At 62.3% G+C, this 27,650-nt stretch overlaps 1 protein-coding gene across 3 annotated transcripts; it reads right to left on the bottom strand.

The window, feature by feature from the left end:
* Positions 1-445: 445 nt before the first annotated feature.
* SUN1 (Sad1 and UNC84 domain containing 1) lies at positions 446-27,650 on the bottom strand. 3 transcript variants are annotated; one of them, XM_062185609.1, is made up of 20 exons: positions 27,469-27,650; positions 23,982-24,008; positions 23,714-23,884; positions 18,789-18,986; positions 17,973-18,053; positions 17,586-17,696; positions 16,560-16,661; positions 16,040-16,133; positions 14,416-14,474; positions 14,160-14,305; positions 13,270-13,509; positions 12,444-12,530; positions 11,692-11,735; positions 9,075-9,210; positions 7,543-7,797; positions 7,095-7,179; positions 5,900-6,015; positions 2,224-2,391; positions 1,258-1,350; positions 446-1,142 (listed from the first exon to the last, which is right to left on the bottom strand). In XM_062185609.1, exons 1-20 carry the CDS (start codon positions 27,608-27,610, stop codon positions 1,029-1,031), a joined length of 2,469 nt encoding a protein of 822 aa, XP_062041593.1. In that variant the 5' UTR covers positions 27,611-27,650; the 3' UTR covers positions 446-1,028. The 3 variants fall into 3 exon arrangements, with proteins under 3 accessions (XP_062041593.1, XP_062041595.1, XP_062041594.1); XM_062185610.1 differs by having other exon boundaries at positions 450-1,142; positions 16,563-16,661; XM_062185611.1 differs by lacking the exon at positions 16,560-16,661 and having other exon boundaries at positions 447-1,142.

The following is a 27,650-nucleotide window of genomic DNA, read 5'->3' as shown; positions in this document are numbered from 1 at the left end:
TATTCAAAATGTGGCCACCCGCTCCCGGCCCGAGTTTTGTGGAGATCCTGTGTGCAGGTGAGCTCCGAGAACGCGCTCAGCCCGCGCGCCGGGTGCCGCGCAGGCCGCAGCCCGGACAGCAGCGCCGTCACTGAGCGCCGGGTGCCGCGCAGGCCGCAGCCCGGACAGCAGCGCCGTCACTGAGCGCCGGGTGCCGCGCAGGCCGCAGCGCGGACAGCAGCGCCGTCACTGAGCGCCGGGTGCCGCGCAGGCCGCAGCCCGGACAGCAGCGCCGTCACTGAGCGCCGGGTGCCGCGCAGGCCGCAGCCCGGACAGCAGCGCCGTCACTGAGCGCCGGGTGCCGCGCAGGCCGCAGCCCGGACAGCAGCGCCGTCACTGAGCGCCGGGTGCCGCGCAGGCCGCAGCCCGGACAGCAGCGCCGTCACTGAGCGCCGGGTGCCGCGAAGGCCGCAGCCCGGGCAGCAGCGCCGTCACTGAGCGCCGGGTGCCGCGCAGGCCGCAGTGCGGGCAGCAGCGCCGTCACTGAGCGCCGGGTGCCGTGCAGGCCGCAGTCCGGACAGCAGCACCGTCACTGTGGTTTCTGAAGATACGGCAGGCATGGCAGACTCTCAACCAGTAAAACAGATAGCTCTCCAGTGGGACGGCCGCAGCCCCAAGTGCCTCGCAGACGCCTGTACGAAGTCTGGGCGGTAAAACAGTCTGTGTGTAAGAAACATTAGAACCAAACGGGCCTCCCGAGCGGCGCGCGATGGCCCCGGCAGCCTGGAGTCAGGGCGGCCACCCGAGGAGCCCACAGCAAGGCTGAGCGCGGGCCTCGACTCCACGCCGCCTCCCGCGGGAAGGAGACACAGCCCAGGGACGCGGGGCTGGCGGCCCGGGGGCTCCCGCCACTTAAGCACACACGCTCTCGCAGGCGGCACGTTTAATGAAGCGACAGCATCCCGCCTCTCTCCGCCGCCATCCCCGGGGCCTCCAGTGCTGGCGGCCATCTCCGTATATACAGACATGTACACGGCCAGGCCGCGGCGTCACTCGGCCGGCTCCCCGTGGACTCTGAAGCGGTAGAGACACGTGTACTCGGGGTGTCCCCAGTTGGAGAGAATCCGCAGCTCCACGATCTGGAACGTTCTGTCCGGCCTCTCCTGCAAGCAGGGGAAAGGTCGCTGAGCCCTGAGCAGCCACGAGGGGCGAGTCCTCTGCCACCGCACACGGGGCTTGGCGGAGACCCGGGGCCTGCGGCGGGGGCGCGGTCCTTACCGGCACAGGGAACATCTGCAGCGAGTCGCCCTCCTGGTCGTAGGTGAACTGTCCCAGGAGCTGCCCCTCTTCCTGGTACTCGTTCTCTAAGCCCTGAAGCCAAGACCACACGGTCACTACACCTTGGCCCGCCTCTGCCACGCGGTCACCTGTCCCCAGTGCAGCCCAGGGCCGCCCCGGCGGGGGTGTTTATTACGGGCCTCCCAGAGTGCACAGCCACCACGGGGGACACAGATCAGGAAAACAGGCCGAGGGGACCCATGCTCACGGCCGCCCCCCAGCTGAGCGGAAGCTGGGGAGCTGACGGGCCCGGGGCCCAGGGCCTGAGGCGGAGAGCCGGGGTGGGAGCTGACGCTCCAGCCCAGGGAGAGGTCCTGGGCCGGACGCGGTGACAGGCCCTGTTAGTGGTTACGATGGGAGCCGTGGCAGAGCGCAGGGACCGCCTGAGGGCCGTGGCTGTGACAAGGCTGAGGCCGCGGGTGCCGGCGACAGACACCAGGCGCAGCGGCCTGGGCGGCAGAGCGGGAAGGCCCTGCCCTGGTGGTAAAAGACAGGACTGTGGCAGCTACACTGACAAAGCGGGGAAGGAGACAAAGCGGCCACAGCCTCCACGGTATCTTGCTGAGGGGTCCGGCGCCCTGTCAGCCGGCTGCTCCCTCACTCGCCACCAGGGCGCGCCGAGGGACGCAGGGACACCGGGCACCACCCTGGCTCTGGGAGACACCAGGCTTCCCAGGAAGCGTGTGGGAAAGTGGAGTTAAAGGCATGCTTCTTCCGGACACTTTCTGGAATCCGGTTTTGTCACAGTACACGTCTCCCACGTACTGTGAGAAAGCATGCTTCGCGCCCCTGCACCAAGTGGACGTCACCCAGGGCAGGGCGTGGCCGGGCGCCAGCCCTCGCCCTCTCCTCTCGGGGAGTTCTACGGGGCGCGGAGGGACGGAGCGTTCTCGAGGCCACACTCACGTAGACGGCGAAGTCCTTGGGGGCACTGGCGATGCTGCCGGTGGGTGCCAGCGTCTTCGGGATGTGCTCCAGCGTGAACGTGGCCGGCCAGACGGGCATCGACAGCCTCACCACCAGGTAGCCCTGGGAGCCCCTGAACGCCCAGCAGTTCCCCGGGTAGATGTCGGGCTGGGGAGACACACGAACAGGCTCTCAGCCACACACTCGACCCCAGAAGACGCCCACTCGGGAACAGAAAGACGAACCCCTCCACGGCCCAACTGCCGGCAGCGGAACCAGAGGGAGCCGGGAGTCCTTCTCCGCTCCTTCAGGAGCAGCCGAGCCGGCTCTGAGTGAGGAAAGAAGTGGGCATCACATGCACTTCAGAGAAACCAACTCAGGCCAGCGCGGCGGTGCGAGGGCGTGGCGCCGGGGACGCAGGCCCCCAGTGCGTGCGCCGCTCTCTTGTGCACGCACCAGGCACGGGTCAACTTCATCCTGGGAGCACGAATTCAACGCTCAGTTTTCCCATTTAGATGTTTCCAGAGAACTCGGTCAGGACGTCCGGAGGAGCACAGAATCGTGAACGCCAGGCCTGAGCAGAGGGATGAGGGGGCTGCGCCCCGGCCCCATCCACACACACACACGTGGGCTCAGCGCGTCCTAGGCCCATCCATCCACACACACACACACACACACGTGGGCTCAGTGTGCCCCGGCCCCATCCACACACATACACACGTGGGCTCAGCGCATCCTAGGCCCATCCACACACACACACGGGCTCAGTGCACCCAGGCCCCATCCATGTACACACACACACACACACACGGGCTCAGTGCACCCAGGCCCCATCCACACACACACACACGGGCTCAGTGCACCCAGGCCCCATCCATGTACACACACACACACACACGTGGGCACAGCGCGTCCCGGCCCCATCCACACACACACACACACGGACTCAGTGCACCCAGGCCCCATCCATGTACACACACACACACACACGTGGGCACAGCGCGTCCCGGCCCCATCCACACACACACACACACACGGGCTCAGTGCACCCAGGCCCCATCCATGTACACACACACACACACACGTGGGCACAGCGTGTCCCGGCCCCATACACACACACACACACGTGGGCTCAGTGCATCCCAGCCCCATCCACACACACACACGTGGGCTCAGTGCATCCCAGCCCCATCCATGTACACACACACACACGTGGGCACAGCGCGTCCCGGCCCCATCCACACACACACACACACACACGTGGGCACAGCGCGTCCCGGCCCCATCCACACACACACACACGTGGGCTCAGCGCGTCCCGGCCCCATCCATGTACACACACACGTGGGCTCAGTGCATCCCGGCCCCATCCACACACACACACACGTGGGCTCAGCGCGTCCCGGCCCCATCCATGTACACACACACACACACACGGACACAGTGCGTCCCGGCCCCATCTGCACACACAGGTGGGCACAGCGCACCCCAGCCCCATCCGCACGCGTGGTCTCGGGGCTCTGGGGGCCCTCCCAGCACTTCCAGTCCACAGGCTGAAACTTTACCACCAGCTGTCAGTATTTGAGGATGGCTTTAAACTTGAGAATGACAAACCTTCCCAGTTAGAAATCCTGGACACAAAGACTAACGTTTACAATGTTACGCAACACGTCTTCAATTCTGTTCTGGAACTTTCCACCTGATACCTGTGGGCCCTGGTTGCCTGCGACAACTGAAACCATGCAGAGCGACACAGAGGACCTGCATCTCAGCTCTGCTGAGCTCAACAGTGCTCAACGGACTTCTTCCACTAGGGCTGGACTTGGAAACACTTTCTTTAAACTAAAAACCCATACATCTACTTCAAAAGGCACAGTAACAGAGACACAGAGATGGGCAGTGTGGTGATGAGAAGGCCAGAAGGTCATGCCAAGATGGCCGCTGACAACAAACTGCCTGGCAACAGGCTGTGATTGGATGGTTTCAGAAACTGCCTGGCAACAGAGCCTGTCTGGCAACAGGCTGTGATTGGTTAGGGCATAGACAGCCCCTTGACTGGATTGGCTGCCTTGGCTATATGAGCTGCTGTAGCAACTGAAATAAACGAGTCTGCGGGCTGCTCCCCTCAGGCCTGCTTTCCCCCGACTCCGGGGTCTGTGTGGTGACTCCGCGCCTCTTGCCCCCACCACGCTCCTCCTCTCAGATCTCAACCTCAACAGGGCAGGTCTTCCTTCACTGGTTCACTCCCCAAATGCCCACAACAACCAGGACTGAGCCAGGAGCCAGGAGCTCCATCCGGCCTCCCATGTGGCTGCAGGGGCCCAAGCAGCTGGGCCACCTCCCGCTGCTCTCCCAGGCCACCAGCAGGGAGCTGGACTGGAAGCAGAGCAGCTGGGACTCCTCGGACAATTCACACTCCTCTTCCTTCATGCCCCAACGTGGACGCGTGGGAATGAGCGTCCGAGCAGCTGCAGGGCAGCCTGGGACGCCCACTCCCCACCCCGGAGAGCCCGGGACGCCCGCTCCCGACCCTGGAAGGCCCGGGACGCCCGCTCCCCACCCCGGGGGGCCCGGGACGCCCGCTCCCCACCCCGGGGGGCCCGGGACGCCCGCTCCCGACCCCGGGGGGCCCGGGACGCCCGCTCCCGACCCCGGAGGGCCCGGGACGCCCGCTCCCCACCCCGGGGGGCCCGGGACGCCCGCTCCCGACCCCGGGGGGCCCGGGACGCCCGCTCCTGACCCCGGGGGGCCCGGGACGCCCGCTCCCCACCCCGGGGGGCCCGGGACGCCCGCTCCCCACCCCGGGGGGCCCGGGACGCCCGCTCCCCACCCCGGGGGGCCCGGGACGCCCGCTCCTCACCCCGGGGGGCCCGGGACGCCCGCTCCCCACCCCGGAGAGCCTGGGATGAGCTGAGTCTTACTGCTGCTCTCATGCCTCTGGGAGGCACATACCTGGGTCCCTGCCAGCCACCTGGAGACCTGAGTTCCCAGCTCCCGGATGCGGCCTGGCCCAGCCCTGGCTACTGTGGACATTTAAGGAATGAACCAGGGGATGGGAGAGCGTTCTCTGTGCCTCTGCCTTTCAAATAAAATTATTTAAAAAAAAATCTTGTGTGGCTAGTGTTGTGGCATAGCGGGTAAAGCTGCTGTCCGTGATGCCAGCATCCCATATGGGTGCAGGTTTGTGTCCCGGCTGCTCCACTTCTGTTCCAGCTCCCTGCCAATGGCCTGAGAAAGCAGGGGAAGAGCGCCAGGTGTTGGGGCCCTGCACACGTGTGGGAGACACAGCCGCTCCGGGCTCTGGCTCGGCCCAGCCCTGGCCATTGCGGCCACCTGGGGAGTGAACCAGCAGGACAAGACCTCCCCCTGTGTCTCCCTCTCTGTAGTTTTTCAGATAAATCAATCTTAAATAAATAAACCTGTGAGGCTGATCACACAGTGTTGGAGAAGCGACAGTGCGGTGAGCAGCTGCTGGGCAGACGTGGGCGCCAGGACACAGGCGGCCCCCGCCCCCCGGCCTCGCCTGCAGCACACCACAGGCGCGTGAGGCTCCCCAGGCGGGGAAGCCGGCGGCCAGCGTGTGCCGTGGGAGCCGCTGCAGGGTGCAGACACGGGCACCACCACGTCGCCCTGGAGCGGGGTGGGCATCGTGACCTCCAGCAGGGCCAGCACTCACCTGGATGACGACACGGGGCGACTGTGAGAAGTACCACAGAGGGATCCCGAACAGGCTGATGAGCGCGGTCTTGGTCTCGTAGGTCTCGGAGCAGCGCGTGCTCAGAATGCTGCCGCCTGGGGGCACAGGCAGGTCTGCGTCAGAGCCAGGCAGAGCCGGCCAGTCCCGGAGCGGGGTTTCCTCAAAGGATCTGCAAACTCACGCCTCGCTGGGGCAAGGACCCTCCCTCCGCACTCGGCGAGTCCTGACGCCGCGGGCTGTCGTGTGCGCGTGCCCTCACACACCCGCCTGGCCCCTCGCAACAAACTACAGCGGGGGCACAGATGGCCAAGTCCTGCCGTCACCCGACAGGCGAGCCTTCAGAGCCCCAGCGACAGTGACAGCTACAGACTGCACGTCCACAAAGTGCTGGGGAGCAGGGAGCAACCACCGCTGGGCGGGCCGTCCACCCGGGGGACGGACACTCTGCCACCGGACTGCACGGACACAGCACGGAACACACAAGAAGCTCGCGTGGACAGCTTCATCTCAGCCACACTAGTGCAGCCTCCCCTCACTGGGAGATGGGGCACACGCACCAGGGTGGGAGGCCCAGTCGGCAGCCACAGCAGCCAAGGCCACGCGTGCATCCCGAGAAGCCTCCCCACGCGTGTGTACCCGCAGAGAAGCCTCCTGCGCATGACTCCAGGGAGCTGCCCCGTGGACACAGCTCAGACCCACCGCGGCCTCCTCCCCTGGTGACACGACTAACACACATCTCCCCAGGGGACGCGCTGGCTCTGGAGGACCTGACTGGGCCACTGCTGGGACTGAGCCCGAGCCCAGGACTGAGGTGTGCACACGGGGGACACACGGGGGACACACGGGGGACTGAGCAGCCTGACAGCGCGCTGGCATACATGTCTCAAGGGTTCACGTGGCCCTCACAGAGAGCGGGCAGCTGCTGACCCAGCTCTGAGTGGACCTCAGCACTTGCCAGCCCTGATGGACACGGTCTGTCTGTCCTTCTCCAAGGAACAAACCAGCACCCATCCCTGCACCCCGTGGCCTCTCTGCCTGCGACGTCTACCACAGGAGGACAGAGACGCCGACCGGGAGCTCCACGGGAGAACCTGCGCCAGCTGAGGGAGGAGCCGCCCAGCGCACCGCCCTCTCCCGCGGGGACGCCCAGCAGACAGAGCCCGCGCCCACCCACCTCCAGACTCCAGCGCGAAGTCCACCATCCCGGTCTTGTCCTGGGAGTACAGCTTCAGAGCGTTGTTCACGATGACCTGAGCTTGCTGCACACACAGGGAGACCAGGGACTCCATGTGTCTCGGGGGTGGGGGCAGGAGGGGGAGGTGCAGCAGTGTCTCGCCGGAGCCCGCACCGGGCGCCTCCTGACTCAGGGCTCAAACCTGACCGGAAAGGGCCCCAGGACCCCCAGCATGGGGGCTGGCAACCCAGCCCCAGCACAGGCAGGGCGGTCTCTTAGACCGCGTCCCAGGTCTGCTTTGCCGAGCAGACAGCCCCTCCCCCTCTCCACCTGGTGTGTGCGAAGCGTGCCTTGTATCATCTTAGGAAGCCCACCCACAGCCCACGAGACCACACTCAGAGCCGGAGGCCAGCGCCGCCCACCGGGGCTCAGGCACGCCCCCACTCACCGCCTCTGTGATGCCAGAGATGCCTGCCTCGTTGACGGCGGCCAGCACGGCCTCAGGCGTGGGCCCCTGCCCGGTCCCGGCGATGTGGCGCGAGACGTTGCTCAGCACCTGCAGCTCCAGCGCACGCAGAGCCAGCTGCAGGTCCTCCTTGCTCACGAAGTGCGCGGAGAGCCGGTGCAGCAGCTGCTCCAGGACCTCGTCCTGCTGGCCCTCGGAGAGCAGGAGTCTCACCGCCTCTCTGACCTGGGCCTCCACCTGCGAAACCATCAGGAAACGTGAATTCGCTGCCTCACAGAGTGACTTCGGCTCGCACTAGCGCCCTCTTAGAAACGCCACAAGCACTGCGTGTCTCCCCGAGCACTTCCTGTACATCGGACACAACCTTCTCCTTCGTACTGAACAACCAGCAGACACGCTGGGCGTGCAGGAGAGGCCGAAGACAGGAGCGCGGACCAGGGGCCTGGACAGCGTGGAGCTGAGCAGAGGCCCCGTCCACGCCGTCCAGCCCTGCTGAGGGCAGAGGGGAATGACCACGCCTGGCCTGGCTCCGTGACGCAGGGGGTTAAGCACTGCCCGCACCGCCCACATCCTGTACTGGACGCCAGTCTGAGTCCCAGCTGCTCTGCTGCTGATCCCGCTCCCTGCTGGTGCCCCTGGGAAGGCAGAAGATGGCCGAGAACTTGGGTCCCTGCCACCCATGGGAGATCAGGATGGAATTTGTGGCTCCTGGCTGTGGCCCGGCCCAGATCTGGCTCTTATAGCCATGTGGGGAGTGAACCAGCAAAAGGAAGACCTCTCGCTCCCTCTCTCTCCCCCTCTTCCGCTCTCCCTCTCCGTCACTCCCTCTTTCTCTCTCAGCCCCTCTTCTACCCCTGGCTTTCAAATAAAGAAACGTTTTTTAAGAAGTGTCACCATGGGATGTCGACCACGTCCCTGTGGTCCCCCCTCCAGGTGCACCTGCGTGTCTCTCCTTGCTCTGTCAGGACTGGAGTTGGGGGACAGGCCCCAGAAAGCGCATACCCACCTCCCCCCGGCCGGACAGACCCACGGCGGTGCCCCCAGCTCTGCACTCTGCAGCCTGTGGTTTCCTTCCAGAGGCCAAAGACACGCACAGCCCACTGACCACAGGCCAGCAGCCCCGCAGCACCGCGCAGAGCCCTGAGCCGGCACCTGCAGGAGCCCCTCACCTCATCACGGCTGAGACCCTACCCGGCCTGTGGGCGCTGCCACCTGGCGCCCGGCTCCCTTCTGCAGCAGCCCCGAGGTCTGGGTCTGCTCTAGAAAACCTCCATGGGTCCACGACGCTATCAACCAGACAAAGCCGGCTGCCGGCTCCAGCCCGACTCTGCTGTGGCGGACGCACCCGAGTCCCAGCCGCGTGCACAGAGCCCGCAGGCCCCGGGCCTGCGAGACTCGAGCACCCGCAGTGAAGTCCTTCCCGGGGCCCGACTCCCAACACGGAGAAGAGGGGCTCCTCAGCCGCGTGGTCCTGGCCTGAGCCACCGCAACCCCGGAGGCCTGGGGAGACGCACCTGGTCCCGGGCCGCGTCCACCCTCGCACAGCCGCTCTGCAGGCGCTGCCAGTCGGACACCTGTGCCCGCAGGCTGCTCAGCTCCAGCTCCAAGTGCTTCACGCTGGCCAGCAGGCGCTGCTGCTCCTCGCCGCCGCTGCGAGCCAGAGGGGCGGGGAAGCAGTCAGTGCACGCCACGGACACGGGTGTTCCCGGTCAGCACACACCACGGACACCTGTGTTCCTGGTCCACAGACACACGCGCTCCCAGTCAGTGCACATCATGGACACGTGTTCCCGGTCAGTGCACGCCACGGACACCTGTGTTCCCAGTCAGTGCACGCCACGGGCAGGGTGTTCCCAGTCAGCGCACGCCACGGACACCTGTGTTCCCGGTCAGTGCACGCCACGGACACCTGTGTTCCCGGTCAGTGCACGCCACGGGCAGGGTGTTCCCGGTCAGTGCACGCCACGGACACCTGTGTTCCCGGTCAGTGCACGCCACGGACACGGGTGTTCCCGGTCAGTGCACGCCACGGACACGCGTGTTCCCGGTCAGTGCATGCCATGGACACCTGTGTTCCCGGTCAGTGCACGCCACGGACACGTGTTCCCGGTCAGTGCATGCCACAGACATGTGTGTTCTCGGTCAGTGCACGCCACGGACACCTGTGTTCCCGGTCAGTGCACGCCACGGACACCTGTGTTCCTGGTCAGTGCACGCCATGGGCACACACGCTCCCGGTCCGTGCATGTCACAGACACACGCGCTCCCGGTCCGTGCACACCACAGACACCTATGTTCCTGGTCAGTGCACGCCACGGGCACGCGTGCTCCCAGTCAGTGCACGTCACGGACACGCGTATTGCTGGTCACATAGCCACGGACATGGGTGTTCTTGATCACACGTGGCACAGACACAAATGTTCCCGGTCAGTACACACCATGGACACGCATGTTCTCAATGCACTCCGCAGACATGCGTGTTCCATGATGGTCAGCACACACCAGACATATATGTTCCCGGTCAGTACACACCATGGGCAGCATGTCCCCAGACAGTCCGCACACGCCAGACGTGTGCTCCCAGACAGTGCACGTTCCGGGACAGCACATGCCATGGACAGGCGTGTTCCCAGATGGTCAGCGCTGTAAGCACACAGTCTGCCCTGTGTCTCAGACACCCGAGGGGTGTATTTACATCTGCAGAGACACACGCCCCGCTGCAGCTCAGCTAATAAAATGCTGCTAGGTGGTTACCGTTCAGTGACCATGAGGGACTCTCTGAAAACCACGGGGAGTAAAAACGATTTCCCTGAAGTTGTAAAACTTCGCAAGTGGGACAGACGGTACTCGGCAATAATTTCTACAAAATTAAATGAAATTTTCATGCTGGCCCACAGAAAACTGCAGAACGTATCCCTCAGGGTTGTGTAACCATCACAGAGGTGTGTAGACTGGACACCATCACAGAGGTGTGTAGACTGGACACCACCCACTGGTGTGTGTGTGTGGAGACAGCTGCTGGGAGGCCGGCGTGTAGACTGGACACCATCACAGAGGTGTGTAGACTGGACACCACCCACTGGTGTGTGTGTGTGGAGACAGCTGCTGGGAGGCCGGCGTGTAGACTGGACACCATCACAGAGGTGTGTAGACTGGACACCACCCACTGGTGTGTGTGTGTGGAGACAGCTGCTGGGAGGCCGGCGTGTAGACTGGACACCATCACAGAGGTGTGTAGACTGGACACCACCCACTGGTGTGTGTGTGTGGAGACAGCTGCTGGGAGGCCGGCGTGTAGACTGGACACCATCACAGAGGTGTGTAGACTGGACACCACCCACTGGTGTGTGTATGTGTGTGTGCGTGGAGACAGCTGCTGGGAGGCCGGCGAGTCATCCCACACCTGGGCTGCCCTACTAGCAGGACCCCAACAGCTCTTCGCTGAACCAGAGCAGGGGTGGGAAGGCTCTTACCTGCCAGGGGCCATCTGGACCACAGTCGCCCGCCTAAAAGGGAGCCTGCGCCTGCCTCAGGCTGACTGGACCTCGAGGCACGCCCGTGGCTGCCTGGGCAGGGCCAGGCCCACAGGCTGGACACAGAGGGAAATGTGCAGGCCCTCACGGAGGGTGCACAGGGCTGAAGCCGTGACGTGGGGTTTGCAAAAGACAGGAGGACACAGGCCAGCACCGAAGGGGGGCCGGAGAGGGAGGCACAGGCGGGCAGGCGCACCCCACTCAGGGCACGGAAACAGACACAGCCCCAGGGGCACCGCTGTCCATCGCGGGGACTCGAGTGGACAAAGCTCAGGACAAAGGGACCCGAAACCGCGGAGGGATCGGGCTGTTCAGACGGCAAAGACACGGGAAGCACCGGTCCAGGCGCAGACGGGTTACAGCCGCGAGGCCGGCACAGACTGCCCAGAGCTAAGTGCCCCGTCCTCAGGGAGGCTGCCGAGGGGTCCTAGGCTCAGGCTCCTCAGGCCCTGCCCACCACGGTCCTGCAGGGGCCCAGACACACGGCAGGGAGTGTCCCCACGAGGCCCGAACATGCAGGTGACGCCAGGGACGCGAGGGTCAGCCCCCGCCACCCTGCTGCCGCCCCGATGCAGACTGCGACGGCCGGGGGGCCTACCTTGCTGTCCTGAGCTCCGTCTGTTCAAGATCCCTCTGGATGGCCTGAGGGGATGAGACACAGGTCACACACACTGACGTCACCTGATGGGCTGGAGTCCCCCCGCCTGTCAGGGCACATCTGCCTGCTGGCTGGCCGTGGCGGACGCTGGCTCTGCTTCCCAGAGTGCACTGCGGCAGATGCGACCGTGGTCCTGAGACCACAGAGAAGCAGCCTTGAGCAGGGCAGACACTGTGGGGACGCGCTGGCCCGGCCTACCAGTCCACCCAGGGCCAGGCCCCACAAGGAGGCGAGCTCAGACCCTGCCTCTCAGCTGACCGTGCCTGGCCAACAGGGTCTGTCCCGTGGAAGCTGCCCCGGGACCCAGGGCGCTCCATTTCACCGAGGCTCCTGAGTCTCCACTTGGCTGAGCAGAGAGGAGCGCCCAGGCCCCGCCCGGCCTGCTGCGCAGGTCAGCACAGAGCGGGGGCCCCCTGCCCAGCCCCCGACACCCACGACGGCAGGATTTCCCGCCCAGACCCAAGTGTCTGTCCAGAGCCGGGTCCTCCACTCTCCATCTGACACCAGGACAACTTGGAGGCCCACATGGGAACCCGTGGGGCCGCCCGGGGCCAGGGCGTCGGCACCCCGGACACACCAGAGCGGCACGACAGCGCTCTAGGGAGAGGGACGTCAGAAACGGTTTTGGGTTTTATAAAGGAACAGCGGGAAGGCGCACTTGCACACTGACTGCACAGGTGGACCAGGGGTACCTCGGACTTTTCTGCCAGTTTTCCGAGGAGCCCTTCCAGGGCGGAGATGCGCGCCTCGTGTTCTCGGTGCAAAGCCGTAAAATCAATCTTGGAAAGCAAACAGATGGGGGGAGATGGTCAGCAACAGCAAGAGGGCCTGGCCACCCCTGCACAGGGCACCAGCACACCAGGACAGGCCGTGTCCGGCACAGGCCACAGCCACAGCGTCCCGCGGGATGCCCACACCCCACACTGGAGTGCCCTGTGTCCCTGGGGACCGTGGCCACGGCGTCCCGCGGGATGCCCACAGCCCACACTGGAGTGCCCTGTGTCCCCGGGGACCGTGGCCACGGCGTCCCGCGGGATGCCCACAGCCCACACTGGAGTGCCCTGTGTCCCCGGGGACCGTGGCCACGGCGTCCCGCGGGATGCCCACACCCCACACTGGAGTGCCCTGTGTCCCTGGGGACCGTGGCCATGGCGTCCCGCGGGATGCCCACACCCCACACTGGAGTGCCCTGTGTCCCTGGGGACCGTGGCCACGGCGTCCCGCGGGATGCCCACACCCCACACTGGAGTGCCCATGTCCCCGGGGACCGTGGCCACGGCGTCCCGTGGGAAGTCCACACCCCACACTGGAGTGCCCTGTGTCCCCGGGGACCGTGGCCACGGCGTCCCGCGGGATGCCCACACCCCACACTGGAGTGCCCTGTGTCCCCGGGGATGGGTCACAGCATGGAACGCAAAGGCCACCTCTCTCCATGACCACTGGACTCCGTTCCTTCACTCCTCGGGGACCCTGCCGCCCCCGAGCAACACACGGCACTCACGGGCCCCAGGACCCTACCTGAGTGCCCGGCAGCCTGGCAGCCTCCGCCTCCTGCAGCTGCTGCCCGACCACGTCCTTCACCCACGAGGACAGCCCTGCCCGGCCCTCGTCCAGCCGGTCCACCCGCGCCTGCAGCTTCTGCAGGGACAGCGTCAGCCCCCGGAGCTGCTCGTCATGGGTGTGGCACCAGCCAGCCAGAGAAGTCATCTGCTGATCCACGCCACTCATCCAGTGCCGCTGGGACGCCCTGTCGTCGCCCTGGAAAGCAGGAGCAGAAACACCACGAGCGGCTGACGCACGCCGTGTCACAGCCTGGCGTGTCCTGGCTCTGTGCCCGCTCCAGCTGCCTGCTGAGACACAGCGGTGATGGCCGGCGTGACCGGCGCCCTGCAGGATGGGGTTCCCGGTCCCAGGCTTTCCTCCAGCCTGGCCCACTGGAAAATCAACCAGCCCATGGTGATCTCTGAGTCTCTTAATTAACCCCCCCCACAGCGTGCACGGCACCAAGATGCCAGCCGCAGGGCAGACAGACAGAGGGAAAGGCTAAAGCCTTAGTAAATCGCAATCAGCCTGACCTGATGTGCCCTCGAGTGGACACCAAGATGCTTCAAAATGCTCATGGGAAAACGGATTAAAAGATTATCTTGGTGCCAAAAAAAAAAAATCTTTGAAACCCATACCTGTTTTTCACATTATAAATTGTCCGTGAACTTTGAAGACACCTTGTACTCTGTAAAATACTGAATGCTATGGAGTTTTTAACATCAAAACTGTGCTCGCTTCGGCAGCACGTATACTAAAATCAAAACCAACTGAACAATGGGGTCACTGTGACCAGGCACCACGTGAGCCATCCGACTTTCCTGACTGTGCCTGTGTAGGGCCACGAGGGGGACGCTGGGGCTCACCCCCGGAGGCAGGTCCAGGCGGGAGGTTGCAGGTCCGAACACGTCGCTGGGGTCATCGGCCTTCTGTGTCCCCTGCAGGTCTGGCCAGCTGAACACAGGCCAGGAGGAGAGGAAGCCACCCTGGCCCCACAGGGAGAGGCCGGCACCTGCAGGGAGACAGACAGCATCACACGCGGGCACACTGGCTCCTGGGGCTGATCCGCAGCCGTAGCCTCGTCACGCGTTCCCGTGAACGGAGTACCCGACCCGTACTCACCAAGGAAAAGCAACAGTGGGATGAGCAACAGGAAAAACTTGCAAATATTTCGAAGGCACCTGGGAATAAAATGAAAGCATGACTGTGCAGGGACTGGAAGCAGGGCTCCTCCGTGTCTCCTCCCCGGGCACGCCCGGCATCAGAGCTGCAGCTGCTGGCCTGCCACAGGCCGCCCTCTGGGCAGCCACGGGAGGCAGTCTGGCAGAAACGTAGCCTTGGGGGTGCTGGGTGACAATGCCGACTCCCAGTCTGGGGCGGCTGGGTGTGACGCCTGCCCCCAGCTCCCTGCTAATGCAGACCGTGGGTGGGAGCTCTCTGGCACAGTGGGTTAAGCGGCCGCCTGTGACACCAGCATCCCATACGGGTGCCGGCTGGAGTCCCGGCTGCTCCACTTCCCATCCAGCTCCCTGTAATGCGCCTAGGAAAGCAGTGCAGGATGGCCCAAGTGCTTTGGCCTCTGTGCCCATGTGGGAAACCTGCAAGAAGCTCCTGGCTCCTGGCTTTGGCCTGGCGCAGCCCTGGCCGTTTTGGTCACTGGGGGAGCAGACCAGTGGATGGAAGATCTCTGTACAACCCTGCCTTTCAAATAAATAAACCTTTTTTTCCTTAAAGTGTCCTTAAGAAAAAACCCTATAAGATGGAGTCATCCAGCCCCAGGTTAACAATCTAGATCGCTGGCTGCTAACACACAGGACGTCCACTGGCGCCATGGGAAGGGTTCTCGGGCTCCTGACCCCAGCCCAGGGGCTGCACAAGCCTCATCCTGCCTCCTGCACAGCACATCCACCGCCACCCCTTCCACACACACTTTTTTCTTTCTTTCTTTCTTTTTTTTTTTTTTAAAGATTTAAAGATTACACAGAGAGAGAGAGAGAGAGAGAGAGAGAGAGAGAGAGAGAGAGGTCTTCCATCCACTGGTTCACTTCCCGAATGGCTGCAACAGCCGGGGCTATGCTGATCCCAAGCCAGGAGCCAGGAGCTTCTTCCAGGTCTCCCACGCGGGTGCAGGGGCCCAAGGACTTGGGCCATCTTCTACTGCTATCCTGGGCCACAGCAGAGAGCTGGATCAGAAGTGGAGCAGCCGGGACTCGAACTGGCGCCCACATGGGATTCTGGCGCTGCAGGTGGAGGAACGGAGTGACTGCCACAGCGCTGCCCCCGGTTTTCTGGACAACACCTGCTCTTTCCCATCTCACAGGTGGGCTTAGAACAGGAATATGCAAGTGCTTCATAAAACACACAGCACTTCCAGGCCATGTGAAGAGATGGTCAGTGTAAGACAGGGGTCACAGGGGCCGCCGCCCGCAGCGCCGGCACCCATATGGACAGCAGCTCAAGTCCCGGCTGCTCCACTTCCCATTCAACTCCATGCTGAGGGCCTGGGAAAGCAGCAGGAGATGCCCAAGTGTTTGGGCCCCTGCACCCGCGTGGGAGACCCGGAGGAAGCTCCTGGCTTCAGCCTGGCCCAGCCCTGGCGACTGTGGTCATTTGGGGAGAGAACCAACCTCTCTGTGCCTCTCCTTCTCTCTTTCTGTGTCAGTCAGTCAGTCAGTCAGTCCGACAGCTGCCATCTGGCACAGCACTGTTCCCTGCAAACAGCACTGACAGGAGATCAGTTCCTTACCTCGTCAGAAGAAACACATTCAGCCAGGAAACCAAGGTGACAAACTGGTACCATCCGACCCCCAGCCACCAGAACACGCCGGAGGCTGCCTTCCCTGCAAGAGAACACCGAGGGTCCAGGGGGCGTCCCGCAGGACCAGGCCCCACGGACCGCTCCTGGGGAGGCCCAGCCGGAGGCACAGGGAGGTCACAAGCAGGAACGTAAAGCGCGTGAAGAGGAGGATTCCATCACGGCAGGAAATGGGCACACGCGTACAGGGCACAGGGCCAGGACCCAAGTCCGCGCGCTCTCCTCTCTGCCCAGGTCGAGCAGCTGGACTGACACACCCCACCACGGACAGGACAAGTGCTCGTGCAGCCCAAGCAGTCTGTGAGCGTCTCTGGCTGGCAAGGAGCGAGACGCCCAGCGAAGAACAGAGCGCAGGCACAAAGACGGACTTTATTCCGTTAAAGAAAGCATTCCCTGCAGGTGCTACACTGCCACCAGCTCTGGCGAGAATGTTAACAGAGAAATCAACAACCACCTGGAGTCACCAGGGCCAGCCACAGAACGGACCACAGCGTCCTGGACACGCGGCAACCTGCAGCTCGGACCCTCTGCAGCGTCTGCACCAGGAGGTGACCTGCGGCACAGGAGACACGTGAGCCACAGGCAGGCACAGGCGCCCGCCCCCCCACTCCGCCCAGGCCGCAGGGCCTCTGCTCAGAAAGAACCACTCCAGGGCTGAGCTCCGTCTCCCAGGCCGCTCAGGACAACCGCTGGGGTCTCTGCCCTCCACCCGTCGACGCGTACACGGGAGGTGCACGTCCAGCGTCCACAGCGGGCGCTGCATGGGGGCCACAGATGTACTGAGACAGCAGACACCAGCGCTCCACACAGTGCGCAAGGCGTGCACACGATGGCGCAGGGACCGACGTGAAAGCCGTAGCAATGACTGACAACTTCTGAGAGCCCAGACCTTGGGAACGACAACGCAGTCCCCGGACACCACACCGTAAACCTGACGGCAGAGGCAGAAGACGCCCAGGAAACGAGGTGGCTCCATCTTCTTCAGGGCGCTGCTCTAGGCCGTGCGCTCGCTAACATTTGAAGTAGGCCCTGAGCCCACCAGGTGACGCCAACACGGCTCAAAAGGATTTTTTAAAAAATCACTGTTTTGTGATTACTAGTTAAAACAGAATTACTTTTAAGCTCAGCTTTTTAATACCAGCCGCCTAGAAGAAAAGCGACGAGGCTAAGGAGGCCCTCGGGGCCTGTGGGGACGGGTGGGGCAGACAGCCCTGGCGGCTGGGCCTCCGGCCTTCTCTGGACTCGCGTCTTGCCTCCAATAAACCGGCCCACGCACCCACTCGCACCACGTAACCTGCTAAGGTGCTCTTCCAGACGGCTACACCACTACCGTCTGTTTTCCCAGAGGGGTCTGGGCTCTGGCACAGCAAACACAGACCTGACAAGGGGTGGGGGGGCACAAGGACAATGGGGGTGGGGAGACAACCTGCACGGAGCGAGGGGGAGGGCACAAGAATGGGGAGGGGTGAGAGACAACCTGCATGGGCACAGAGGCGCCCCACGGTCCCTGCCACGCGGCGTGGCCCGGACGACTGTGAATGGGTGGCCGCGTGTGTCTCAAGGCGCTGCGTCCCCTCACCGTCCTTGCCTGCGGGCGTGGTGACAAGCAGTGACGCAAGATTAATAGGCAACCTCGTCCATCGCAACAGTGCGCAACAGTGGCAGCTGGACAAGGCCAGGAACCCGACTACACACGAAAGCCACAGCCAGCGCCCCGGGTGGGGACCAGTCCTGCCACTAGGTGCCACGTGGCTGCCGCCCACAGTCCCGGGGCCACGGCCTCTTGTCTCTGTGCTCCACGTCACAGCGCGAGGCACCCATTCCGGGACCCACCGCTCCACACACACAGGGACCCCATACTTACACAGCGACACCCCGCGCCCACCAAGGTGGCCGTCCTCGCTGAGCTCTGTCACGTTCACGCTCCCATAGCAACTGGCATGAGCTGCAACACACGCCAGAGAGGCTTAGACAGTCCCAGGCCGGCAGGCGCGGCCACGCCAGGCTTGCCACCGCCCACGCACAGACCGGCGCGGTTCTAAACATCGTTCAGGCCAATTATTTTTGCTTTAAAAAGGTGTAACAAGTAAAATCAAAAATTGAGTCTATGCATGTATATGAAGAATAACTGAAGCCCAAAGTAATGTTTAAACATCCATCAACTTCCAGAAAAAATCGCACACAGAACAGGCAGAGACTTCCACAGGCTCCCGCGGGCAAGAGGAACTGCAGCCGGGAGAGGGCGTGGTGACGGGGAGAGGGCGTGGCTAGCCGGGAGAGGGCGTGGCGACCGGGGGGGAAAGGGCGTGGCGAGGGAGAGGGCGTGGCAATAGGGCAGCCAGGAGAGGGCGTGGCGAGGGAGAGGGCGTGGCGACCGGGGAGAGGGCGTGGCGAGCCGGGAGAGGGCGTGGCGACCGGGGGGGAAAGGGCGTGGCGAGGGAGAGGGCGTGGCAATAGGGCAGCCAGGAGAGGGCGTGGCGAGGGAGAGGGCGTGGCAATAGGGCAGCCAGGAGAGGGCGTGGCGAGGGAGAGGGCATGGTGAGGGAGAGGGCGTGGCGAGGGAGAGGGCGTGGCGAGGGAGAGGGCGTGGTGACACGGCCGCAGGGCGGCGCGTCCAGGCACAGCAGAGCTCCTGCGGCAGGAAGCGGCCTTGGTGGGAAGGAGAAGAGAACGTAAGTACCTGTGGGTGCACGGCTTCCTGACTCAAAGCTCTCTGATTCATACTCTTTTGATTCATGACTTTTCAATTTGTAATTTTCTGATTCGTAATTGAGCTTCATTAAAACCACGTGAAAAAGGTGGACTAAGAACGACGACAAAGACGCCGAAGTGCATTTGGCCAGCCACAGAATCCTATCCGTGGGGGACGACGCGCCGCCTACAAAAACCGTGAACACACGTTATTGCTCCCCGGTGAGCCACAGAACCACACCACTCGTCCAGGCAAAGCAGGCAACCAACGGGTAACGGGAACGCGACTCAGCTCGGGCAGGGCCGGCATCCGGGTGGGAGGGGTGCGGCTGGAGCGCCCCGGGGCTCCCACGCACACCACGCAGCAGACCCCGGCCACACCTTCCACGTGGGCACACGGCCACGCAACCCCGCACCGGCCCCCACTCCTGTGTGCACCGACGCCTCCAGCCACAGCTGCCAGGAACTTCCGTGCTTGCAAAGGAGCCGGGCTGTGGGGGGCGCCAGACACAGCTCTTCCGCTGCCCCCACCCCAGCAGCGATCAGTGAGGTCTGAGCCGAAGTGATTTCAAAAACAAACCAAGACTCCAGCCCGAGGACCAGCGCTGTTCACACTGCAGGGTAAACTTTGTACAAAGAAAAACTCAACCAAAGGTAACGCTGGGGCTGGTGCCGTGACACAGTGGGTTAGTCCTCCGCCTGTGGCGCCGGCACCCCAGGTGGACGCCAGTTCTGGTCCCGGCTGCTCCACTTCTGATCCAGCTCTCTGCTTGGCCCGGGAGTGCGGTGGAGGATGGCCCAGGTGCTTGGGCCCTGCACCCGCGTGGGAGACCAGGAGGAGGCTCCTGGCTTCGGGTGGCGCAGCGCCAGCCATTGCGGCCATTTGGGGGGTGAACCAAAGGAGGGAAGACTTTTCTCTGTGTGTCTCCCTCTCACTGCTGTAATTCTACATCTCGAGATAAAAAGAAAGGGGATACACCGGGGCCGGTGCCGGGGCGCCCGCAGCACGGGCAGCCCAAGCAGGCGCTGGTCCAAGGCCGGCTGCTCGCGCCGTCCAGCTCCCTGCTCACGCACAGGAGAAAGCAGCAGAAAAGCCGGGAAAGTGCGTGGGCCCCTGCACCCTTGCGGGAGACCTGGGTGAAGTTCCCGGCTCCCGGCTTCGGCCTGGCCCAGCCCAGGCCGCTGAGGCCATCTGGGGAGTGAGCCAGCAGATGGGAGATCTAATTCCGCTTTCCAAATAAACAAAAAAGATGCAATGCATGGCCAGCATACAACCCATTTCTCACCATCAAATTTCATTTCTCACCATCAACTTGGCAAGATCCAAAAAGAACAAAAACGTTAGGAACCGCTGAGAGGACGCGGGGAGGAGACCCTCACTCTGCTGGGGGCAGCCTGGTGGCGGGGGGACAGCCTGCTGGCATGAGACGCGCACAGGACAGCTCTCCTCGGTGTACCAGCACACACACGGATGCACCAACACACACACTCGCACACCAACACACACACTCGCACACCAACAGACACACACACGCCCACACATGGACGCACCAACACACACCAGCACACACACTCACACCAACACACACACCAGCACACACTCGCACACCAACACACACACTCGCACACCAGCACACACACGGATGCACCAACACACACTCGCACACCAACACACACACTCGCACACCAGCACACAGACACACCAACACACACACACCAGCACACAAACACACCAGCACACCAGCACACACACTCGCACACCAACACACACACTCGCACACCAGCACACATACCAGCACACACACGGATGCACCAACACACACCAGCACACAAACACACACACTCGCACACCAGCACACATACATACCAGCACACACACCAGCACACACTCGCACACCAGCACACACACTCACACACCAACACACAGACGCACCAACACACAGACGCACCAACAGACACCAACACACACACTCGCACACCAACACACACCAGCGCACACACAGACCAACACACACACAGATGCACCAGCACACACTCGCACACCAGCACACATACACACCAACACACACACACCAGCACACACTCGCACACCAACACACACACTTGCACACCAGCACACATACCAGCACACACACGGATGCACACACACTCGCACACCAGCACACATACATACCAGCACACACTCGCACACCAGCACACACATGGACGCACCAACACACACCAGCACACACACACCAACACGCACACATACCAGCACACACACAGATGCACCAACACACACACACCAGCACACAAACACACCAGCACACACACTCGCACACCAGCACACATACACACCAACACACACACCAGCACACACACAGATGCACCAACACACACACCAGCATACACACACCCACACACACCAGCACACAAATACACATGCAGCAACATACAAACACACACGCTCCAACACATAGACACACACGCACCGACGCACACCCAGACAGTGCTCTCCACTGTGGACGAAGAACTGGTCACATCTGGACACAGCCACACATCCAGTAGTAGACAGGATCTACCTCAACACATCAAATCAAAGCTGTGATCGCGACCTCGTGGTGCTCCCGCTCAGGACTCAGAGAGCCACGGAGCCCAGCAGGGCCACACGGCAGACTCAGGCGAGGCCTCAGCACTGCATGGGTTCTCAACGCCGCGGCAGCAGTTCACATAAACCAGCCCCGAGTTCCAAGTCTGTGCACTTTCCCTCATCAGAAACAAGCAGATGGGGCCGGCGCTGTGGCTGAGTGGGTAAAGCCATCACCTGGTGTGCCGGCATCCCATATGAACGCCGGTTCAAGTCCCGGCTGCTCCATTTCCCATCCAGCTCCCTGCTGTGGCCTGGGAAAGCAGTGGAAGATGCCCAAGTCCTTGGGTCCCTGCACCCGCGTGGGAGACCCGGAGGAAGCTCCTGGCTTCAGACTGGCCAGACTGGCCTAGCTCTGGCTGGTACGGCTATCTGGGGACTGAAGCAGCAGACATTTGATCTCTGTCTCCTCTGCCCAGTAACTCTGCCTTTCAAATAAATAAACACATGTAAACACACACACACACACACAGCAGAGTAAGGGAGGTGGTGGGAGCAGGAAGGTCTACGCCGCAGACCCAGTGACGCACACCCTGCCGGGGTGACCCCGCATCGGGGGCCCCAGCTGCCAGGCCGAGCCCCAGGCCCTCGGAACACAGGGCAGCTGGACACAGCATTCGCTGTGAGCAAAGGAGGCGGCCAGGGAAGCAGCGAGGGGGTCTACAGAGACCCAGGCCACAGCAGCAACGGCTCTTTTCTCCGAAGAATGCTGGGCTCACCCTGGAAATAGCACTTTCCTTCTTCCTTTTTTTTTCTTTTAAATATAAATTGATTTTTAACTTTAAAAAGTTTTTAAAGATTTATTTATTTGAAAGGCAGGTTTATAGAGGCAGAGGCAGAAGCAGAGAGAGAGAGAGAGAGAGAGAGACATAGAGGGAGAGAGAGAGATCCTCCATCCCTGGTTCACTCCCCAGATGGCCATAACTGCCGGAGCTGTCCTGATCCGAAGCCAGGAGCCAGGAGCTTTCTCCGGGTCTCTCACGCGGGTGCAGGGGCCCAAGGACTTGGGCCATCCTCCACTGCTTTCCCAGGCCACGGGAGAGCGGGATCGGAAGTGGAGCAGCCGGGACTCGAACTGGCGCCCACATGGGATGCCAGCACTGTAGACGGCAGTGTTACCCACTGTGCCACAGCGCCGGCCCCAACAGCACAGTTCAAGCTGCAGCACAGACTACAGATGTGCGAACAGTGGTGCCTGGTCCTGAGGTCTCGCAGGTACTAGCAGCAAGGCCCCCACTCACTATACTATCTGCTCGTCTGCAGGCCCAGCACGACGAACCCACGCGTGTCAGCCCTCAGGGTGACACTGCAGCCACACGGCACCGGGACTCTGCCGTCCCTCTGTCCCTCCCCACGCGTGGCAGCCCTCAGGGTGACACGGCAGCCACACGGCACCGGGACTCTGCCGTCCCTCTGTCCCTCAGAATGGTGCCACAACACACAAAACCAGCAGCTTTGGTCACAGACACTAAAAATAAAAATGTAAAGTAGACAGCGAGGACTCCACTCTAAGCCCTGTGCCGCTCCCTGCTGTGCAGACCCCCCCCAGGCACAGTGGGCTCCCAATGGGAAGACCCAGGCCCCCTCTCTTGCAGCACCCGCACACTCCAGAACGGACTCCATGAGGGCCGGGCACACGGACCACGCCAGGCCGTGGGGCCCGAGTCTCACGGCACCAGCACCCCGCCTGCTCGCCCGGTACCTACACGGGGGTCTGGGGGCCTGGGGGTCTGGGGCTCCGCCCTCCCAGCAAGGATGCTGACGGCCACCCATGAGCGTACCTGCCAGGACCACTGCCAATCCAGACTACGCTAGGAGCCCAAACAGCCTGCAGAACCGCCCGTCACCGTGAGTCCCCACGGCTGCTACAGAAACGCTCTCCCTGGGGTGTGCACAGGCTCCCTGCAGCGCCGCCCTGTGGCCGGGAGGGCACGGGCACCCGGCAGTAGGGATGGACACGGCCCGAGTGTCCCCCGCACCGGTGGCCTGCAGCCGCGGCAAAGCTGCCGTGAGGACGCCTGAACACCCACGCGGCTCGCGAGTCACTGCCGACCTTCCTTTCGCTCACAGAGGCCAGTTTACAGGATTCCATGTCTTGTAAGTATAACAATAGCATAAAAAATTCTAAGCTGAGAGGATAATAATGCTTGGTGTGTTTCTTCTTCAACTCCCAAGGCTAATTACGAGTAAGTCTGACACGCACAGTGCAGGCACCGAGGCCTAGTAAACCAGCTTATAAAAAGCAAACGCGGACACGAAGTCTTTCTCTGTTTTTCACGGAGACTTACGTTTCTGAGTCCTGTCCCCAGCATAGACGCGGGAGGTGGGGTGTGCGGTGAGGGCGTCCCTGCGCTCAGAGAGCAGGCTGCAGGCACTGCAGGTGTACCCGTTGTGCCCGGTGGCTTCGGCAGCCCTCGCTGCCAAGTCTCCATTTCCCTGAATGGTGGCTTTACCTCCACCTGTTTCCAAAAAGTAGATGGAACCTGTTTATCACAATCTGCAGAAGTTAGCTGGAACTGGGAAAGTGGGAGGAGGAAAAAGGACCAAGATACTGACCTTTAACATCGCCGTCGTCGTCAAGCCCTGTAAAAAAGCACAATTCTGTGTAGAGCGCCCCCCGGTGGTAACAGAGCCCACAGTTCTGTGTAGAGCGCCCCCCGGTGGTAACAGAGCCCACAGTTCTGTGTAGAGCTCCCCTGGTGGTAACAGAGCCCACAGTTCTGTGTAGAGCGCCGCCTGGTGGTAACAGAGCCCACAGTTCTGTGTAGAGCTCCCCTGGTGGTAACAGAGCCCACAGTTCTGTGTAGAGCGCCCCCTGGTGGTAACAGAGCCCACAGTTCTGTGTAGAGCGCCCCCCGGTGGTAACAGAGCCCACAGTTCTGTGTAGAGCTCCCCTGGTGGTAACAGAGCCCACAGTTCTGTGTAGAGCGCCCCCTGGTGGTAACAGAGCCCACAGTTCTGTGTAGAGCTCCCCTGGTGGTAACAGAGCCCACAGTTCTGTGTAGAGCGCCCCCTGGTGGTAACAGAGCCCACAGTTCTCTGTAGAGCGCCCCCCGGTGGCAGCACAGAGCCCACAGTTCTCTGTAGAGCGCCCCCCGGTGGCAGCACAGAGCCCACAGTTCTGTGTAGAGCTCCCCTGGTGGTAACAGAGCCCACAGTTCTGTGTAGAGCGCCCCCCGGGTGGTAACAGAGCCCACAGTTCTCTGTAGTGCACCCCCTGGTGGTAACAGAGCCCACAGTTCTGTGTAGAGCTCCCCCTGGTGGTAACAGAGCCCACAGTTCTGTGTAGAGCTCCCCTGGTGGTAACAGAGCCCACAGTTCTCTGTAGAGCGCCCCCTGGTGGTAACAGAGCCCACAGTTCTCTGTAGAGCGCCCCCCGGTGGTAACAGAGCCCACAGTTCTCTGTAGAGCGACCCTGGTGGCAGCACAGAGCCCACAGTTCTGTGTAGAGCGCCCCCTGGTGGTAACAGAGCCCACAGTTCTGTGTAGAGCACCCCCCGGTGGCAGCACAGAGCCCACAGTTCTGTGTAGAGCGCCCCCTGGTGGTAACAGAGCCCACAGTTCTCTGTAGAGCGCCCCCCGGTGGTAACAGAGCCCACAGTTCTCTGTAGAGCGACCCTGGTGGCAGCACAGAGCCCACAGTTCTGTGTAGAGCGCCCCCTGGTGGTAACAGAGCCCACAGTTCTGTGTAGAGCACCCCCCGGTGGCAGCACAGAGCCCACAGTTCTGTGTAGAGCGCCCCCTGGTGGTAACAGAGCCCACAGTTCTCTGTAGAGCGCCCCCCGGTGGTAACAGAGCCCACAGTTCTGTGTAGAGCGCCCCCTGGTGGTAACAGAGCCTACAGTTCTCTGTAGAGCGCCCCCTGGTGGTAACAGAGCCCACAGTTCTGTGTAGAGCTCCCCTGGTGGTAACAGAGCCCACAGTTCTCTGTAGAGCTCCCCTGGTGGTAACAGAGCCCACAGTTCTCTGTAGAGCACCCCCCGGTAGTAACAGAGCCCACAGTTCTCTGTAGAGCGCCCCCCGGTGGCAGCACAGAGCCCACAGTTCTCTGTAGAGCGCCCCCTGGTGGTAACAGAGCCCACAGTTCTCTGTAGTGCACCCCCTGGTGGTAACAGAGCCCACAGTTCTCTGTAGAGCGCCCCCTGGTGGTAACAGAGCCCACAGTTCTCTGTAGAGCGCCCCCCAGTGGCAGCACAGAGCCCACAGTTCTCTGTAGAGCGCCCCCCGGTGGCAGCACAGAGCCCACAGTTCTCTGTAGAGCGCCCCCCGGTGGTAACAGAGCCCACAGTTCTCTGTAGTGCACCCCCTGGTGGTAACAGAGCCCACAGTTCTGTGTAGAGCTCCCCCTGGTGGTAACAGAGCCCACAGTTCTCTGTAGAGCTCCCCCGGTGGTAACAGAGCCCACAGTTCTCTGTAGAGCACCCCCTGGTGGAAACACAGAGCCCACAGTTCTCTGTAGAGCGACCCTGGTGGCAGCACAGAGCCCACAGTTCTCTGTAGAGCTCCCTTGGTGGCAGCACAGAGCCCACAGTTCTCTGTAGAGCTCCCTTGGTGGTAACACAGAGCCCACAGTTCTGTGTAGAGCGCCCCTGGTGGTAACAGAGCCCACAGTTCTGTGTAGAGCTCCCCTGGTGGTAACAGAGCCCACAGTTCTGTGTAGAGCGCCCCTGGTGGTAACAGAGCCCACAATTCTCTGTAGAGCTCCCCCTGGTGGTAACAGAGCCCACAGTTCTGTGTAGAGTGCCCCCTGGTGGTAACAGAGCCCACAGTTCTCTGTAGAGCACCCCCCGGTGGCAGCACAGAGCCCACAGTTCTGTGTAGAGCTACCCTGGTGGTAACAGAGCCCACAGTTCTCTGTAGAGCTCCCCTGGTGGTAACAGAGCCCACAGTTCTGTGTAGAGCGCCCCCTGGTGGTAACAGAGCCCACAGTTCTGTGTAGAGCTCCCCTGGTGGTAACAGAGCCCACAGTTCTCTGTAGAGCTCCCCCTTTTGGCAGCACAGAGCCCACAGTTCTCTGTAGAGCACCCCCTGGTGGTAACAGAGCCCACAGTTCTGTGTAGAGCGACCCTGGTGGCAGCACAGAACCCACAGCTCTCTGTAGAGCTCCCTTGGTGGTAACACAGAGCCCACAGTTCTCTAGAGCACCCCCCGTTGGCAGCACAGAGCCCACAGTTCTCTGTAGAGCACCCCCTGATGGTAACAGAGCCCACAGTTCTGTGTAGAGCACCCCCTGGTGGTAACAGAGCCCACAGTTCTCTGTAGAGCGCCCCCTGGTGGTAACAGAGCCCACAGTTCTTTGTAGAGCGCCCCCTGGTGGTAACACACAATGCACACCACGCACGTGAGGTACATAATGAGGAAAGAACACCACCACGGCTCTGGTCAAAGCCTGCTTAATGGCGTCTTCTCCAGAACCATGCACACTACCTTCTGCTTCAAGGTGGAAGCATGCACACAGCAGCCAGAAGGCACAAGGGTGACACAGAGGGAAGCCTGTTTTCTCAGCAGCCCCCCAACAGCACAGGCATCTCCATGGCCTGGGCCCCACTCTTGCGAGCTGAGCAAACAGCAACATCAGTACCAATGGCTCTCAAAGTAACCTGGATCTCAAAGCACAGCCAGAGCCCAGCTGCATGTTAGCAGCAGCTCTGCCTCCTTGGCCAGCTGGCCCCAACTGCGGCCTGTGTGTGCATGTGGCCTCCAGGCACCGAGCGCAGACCCTCTGTGCTGCCCAGCACCTCGCCCTCCACTCCAGAACACTCCCCGTGCCTCAAGAGACCTTGGCTGCCTGCTTAGGGCCTTCCAGAGACACACCGTAGAATTCCTCACTGCCCCTGTGTGAACAGCCTACCAAAGTATGCAGGGAGAGGAGTCAGCGGTTCCTGCACAGGACTAACTCTCCCACGTGGAAGCCGCGGCCAAAGCTCTCCCTGCTGGCGTCTGGAGAGAAGCCTCAAATGTCACTGTCGCAGCAGCACGGTCCACAACCATCCTTCCTCCCAGACCAGGGCAGAGGGGCCACGTGCACCTGGAGGCCACTCACCCCAGAAGTGGTTCACTTCCGTCTGCTCGCGGATCAGAGACTCGTCCAGCACGTGAGGCCGCAGAGCTGCAGCACCGTGCAGACTGCGGGAGAAACTCTGGTCGGCGCCCGAGACCGTGGTCCTCCGTGATGTGTGGTTCATACTAAACGCTGCTTTGCTCACACTTCTGCGCTGTTTTAGT

This window comes from Lepus europaeus, unplaced genomic scaffold, assembly GCF_033115175.1.
Source record: "Lepus europaeus isolate LE1 unplaced genomic scaffold, mLepTim1.pri SCAFFOLD_522, whole genome shotgun sequence".
NCBI lineage: Eukaryota > Metazoa > Chordata > Mammalia > Lagomorpha > Leporidae > Lepus > Lepus europaeus.
The sequence above is the reverse complement of the archived record's forward strand: the minus strand, read 5'-3'. Positions and strand labels throughout refer to the sequence as shown.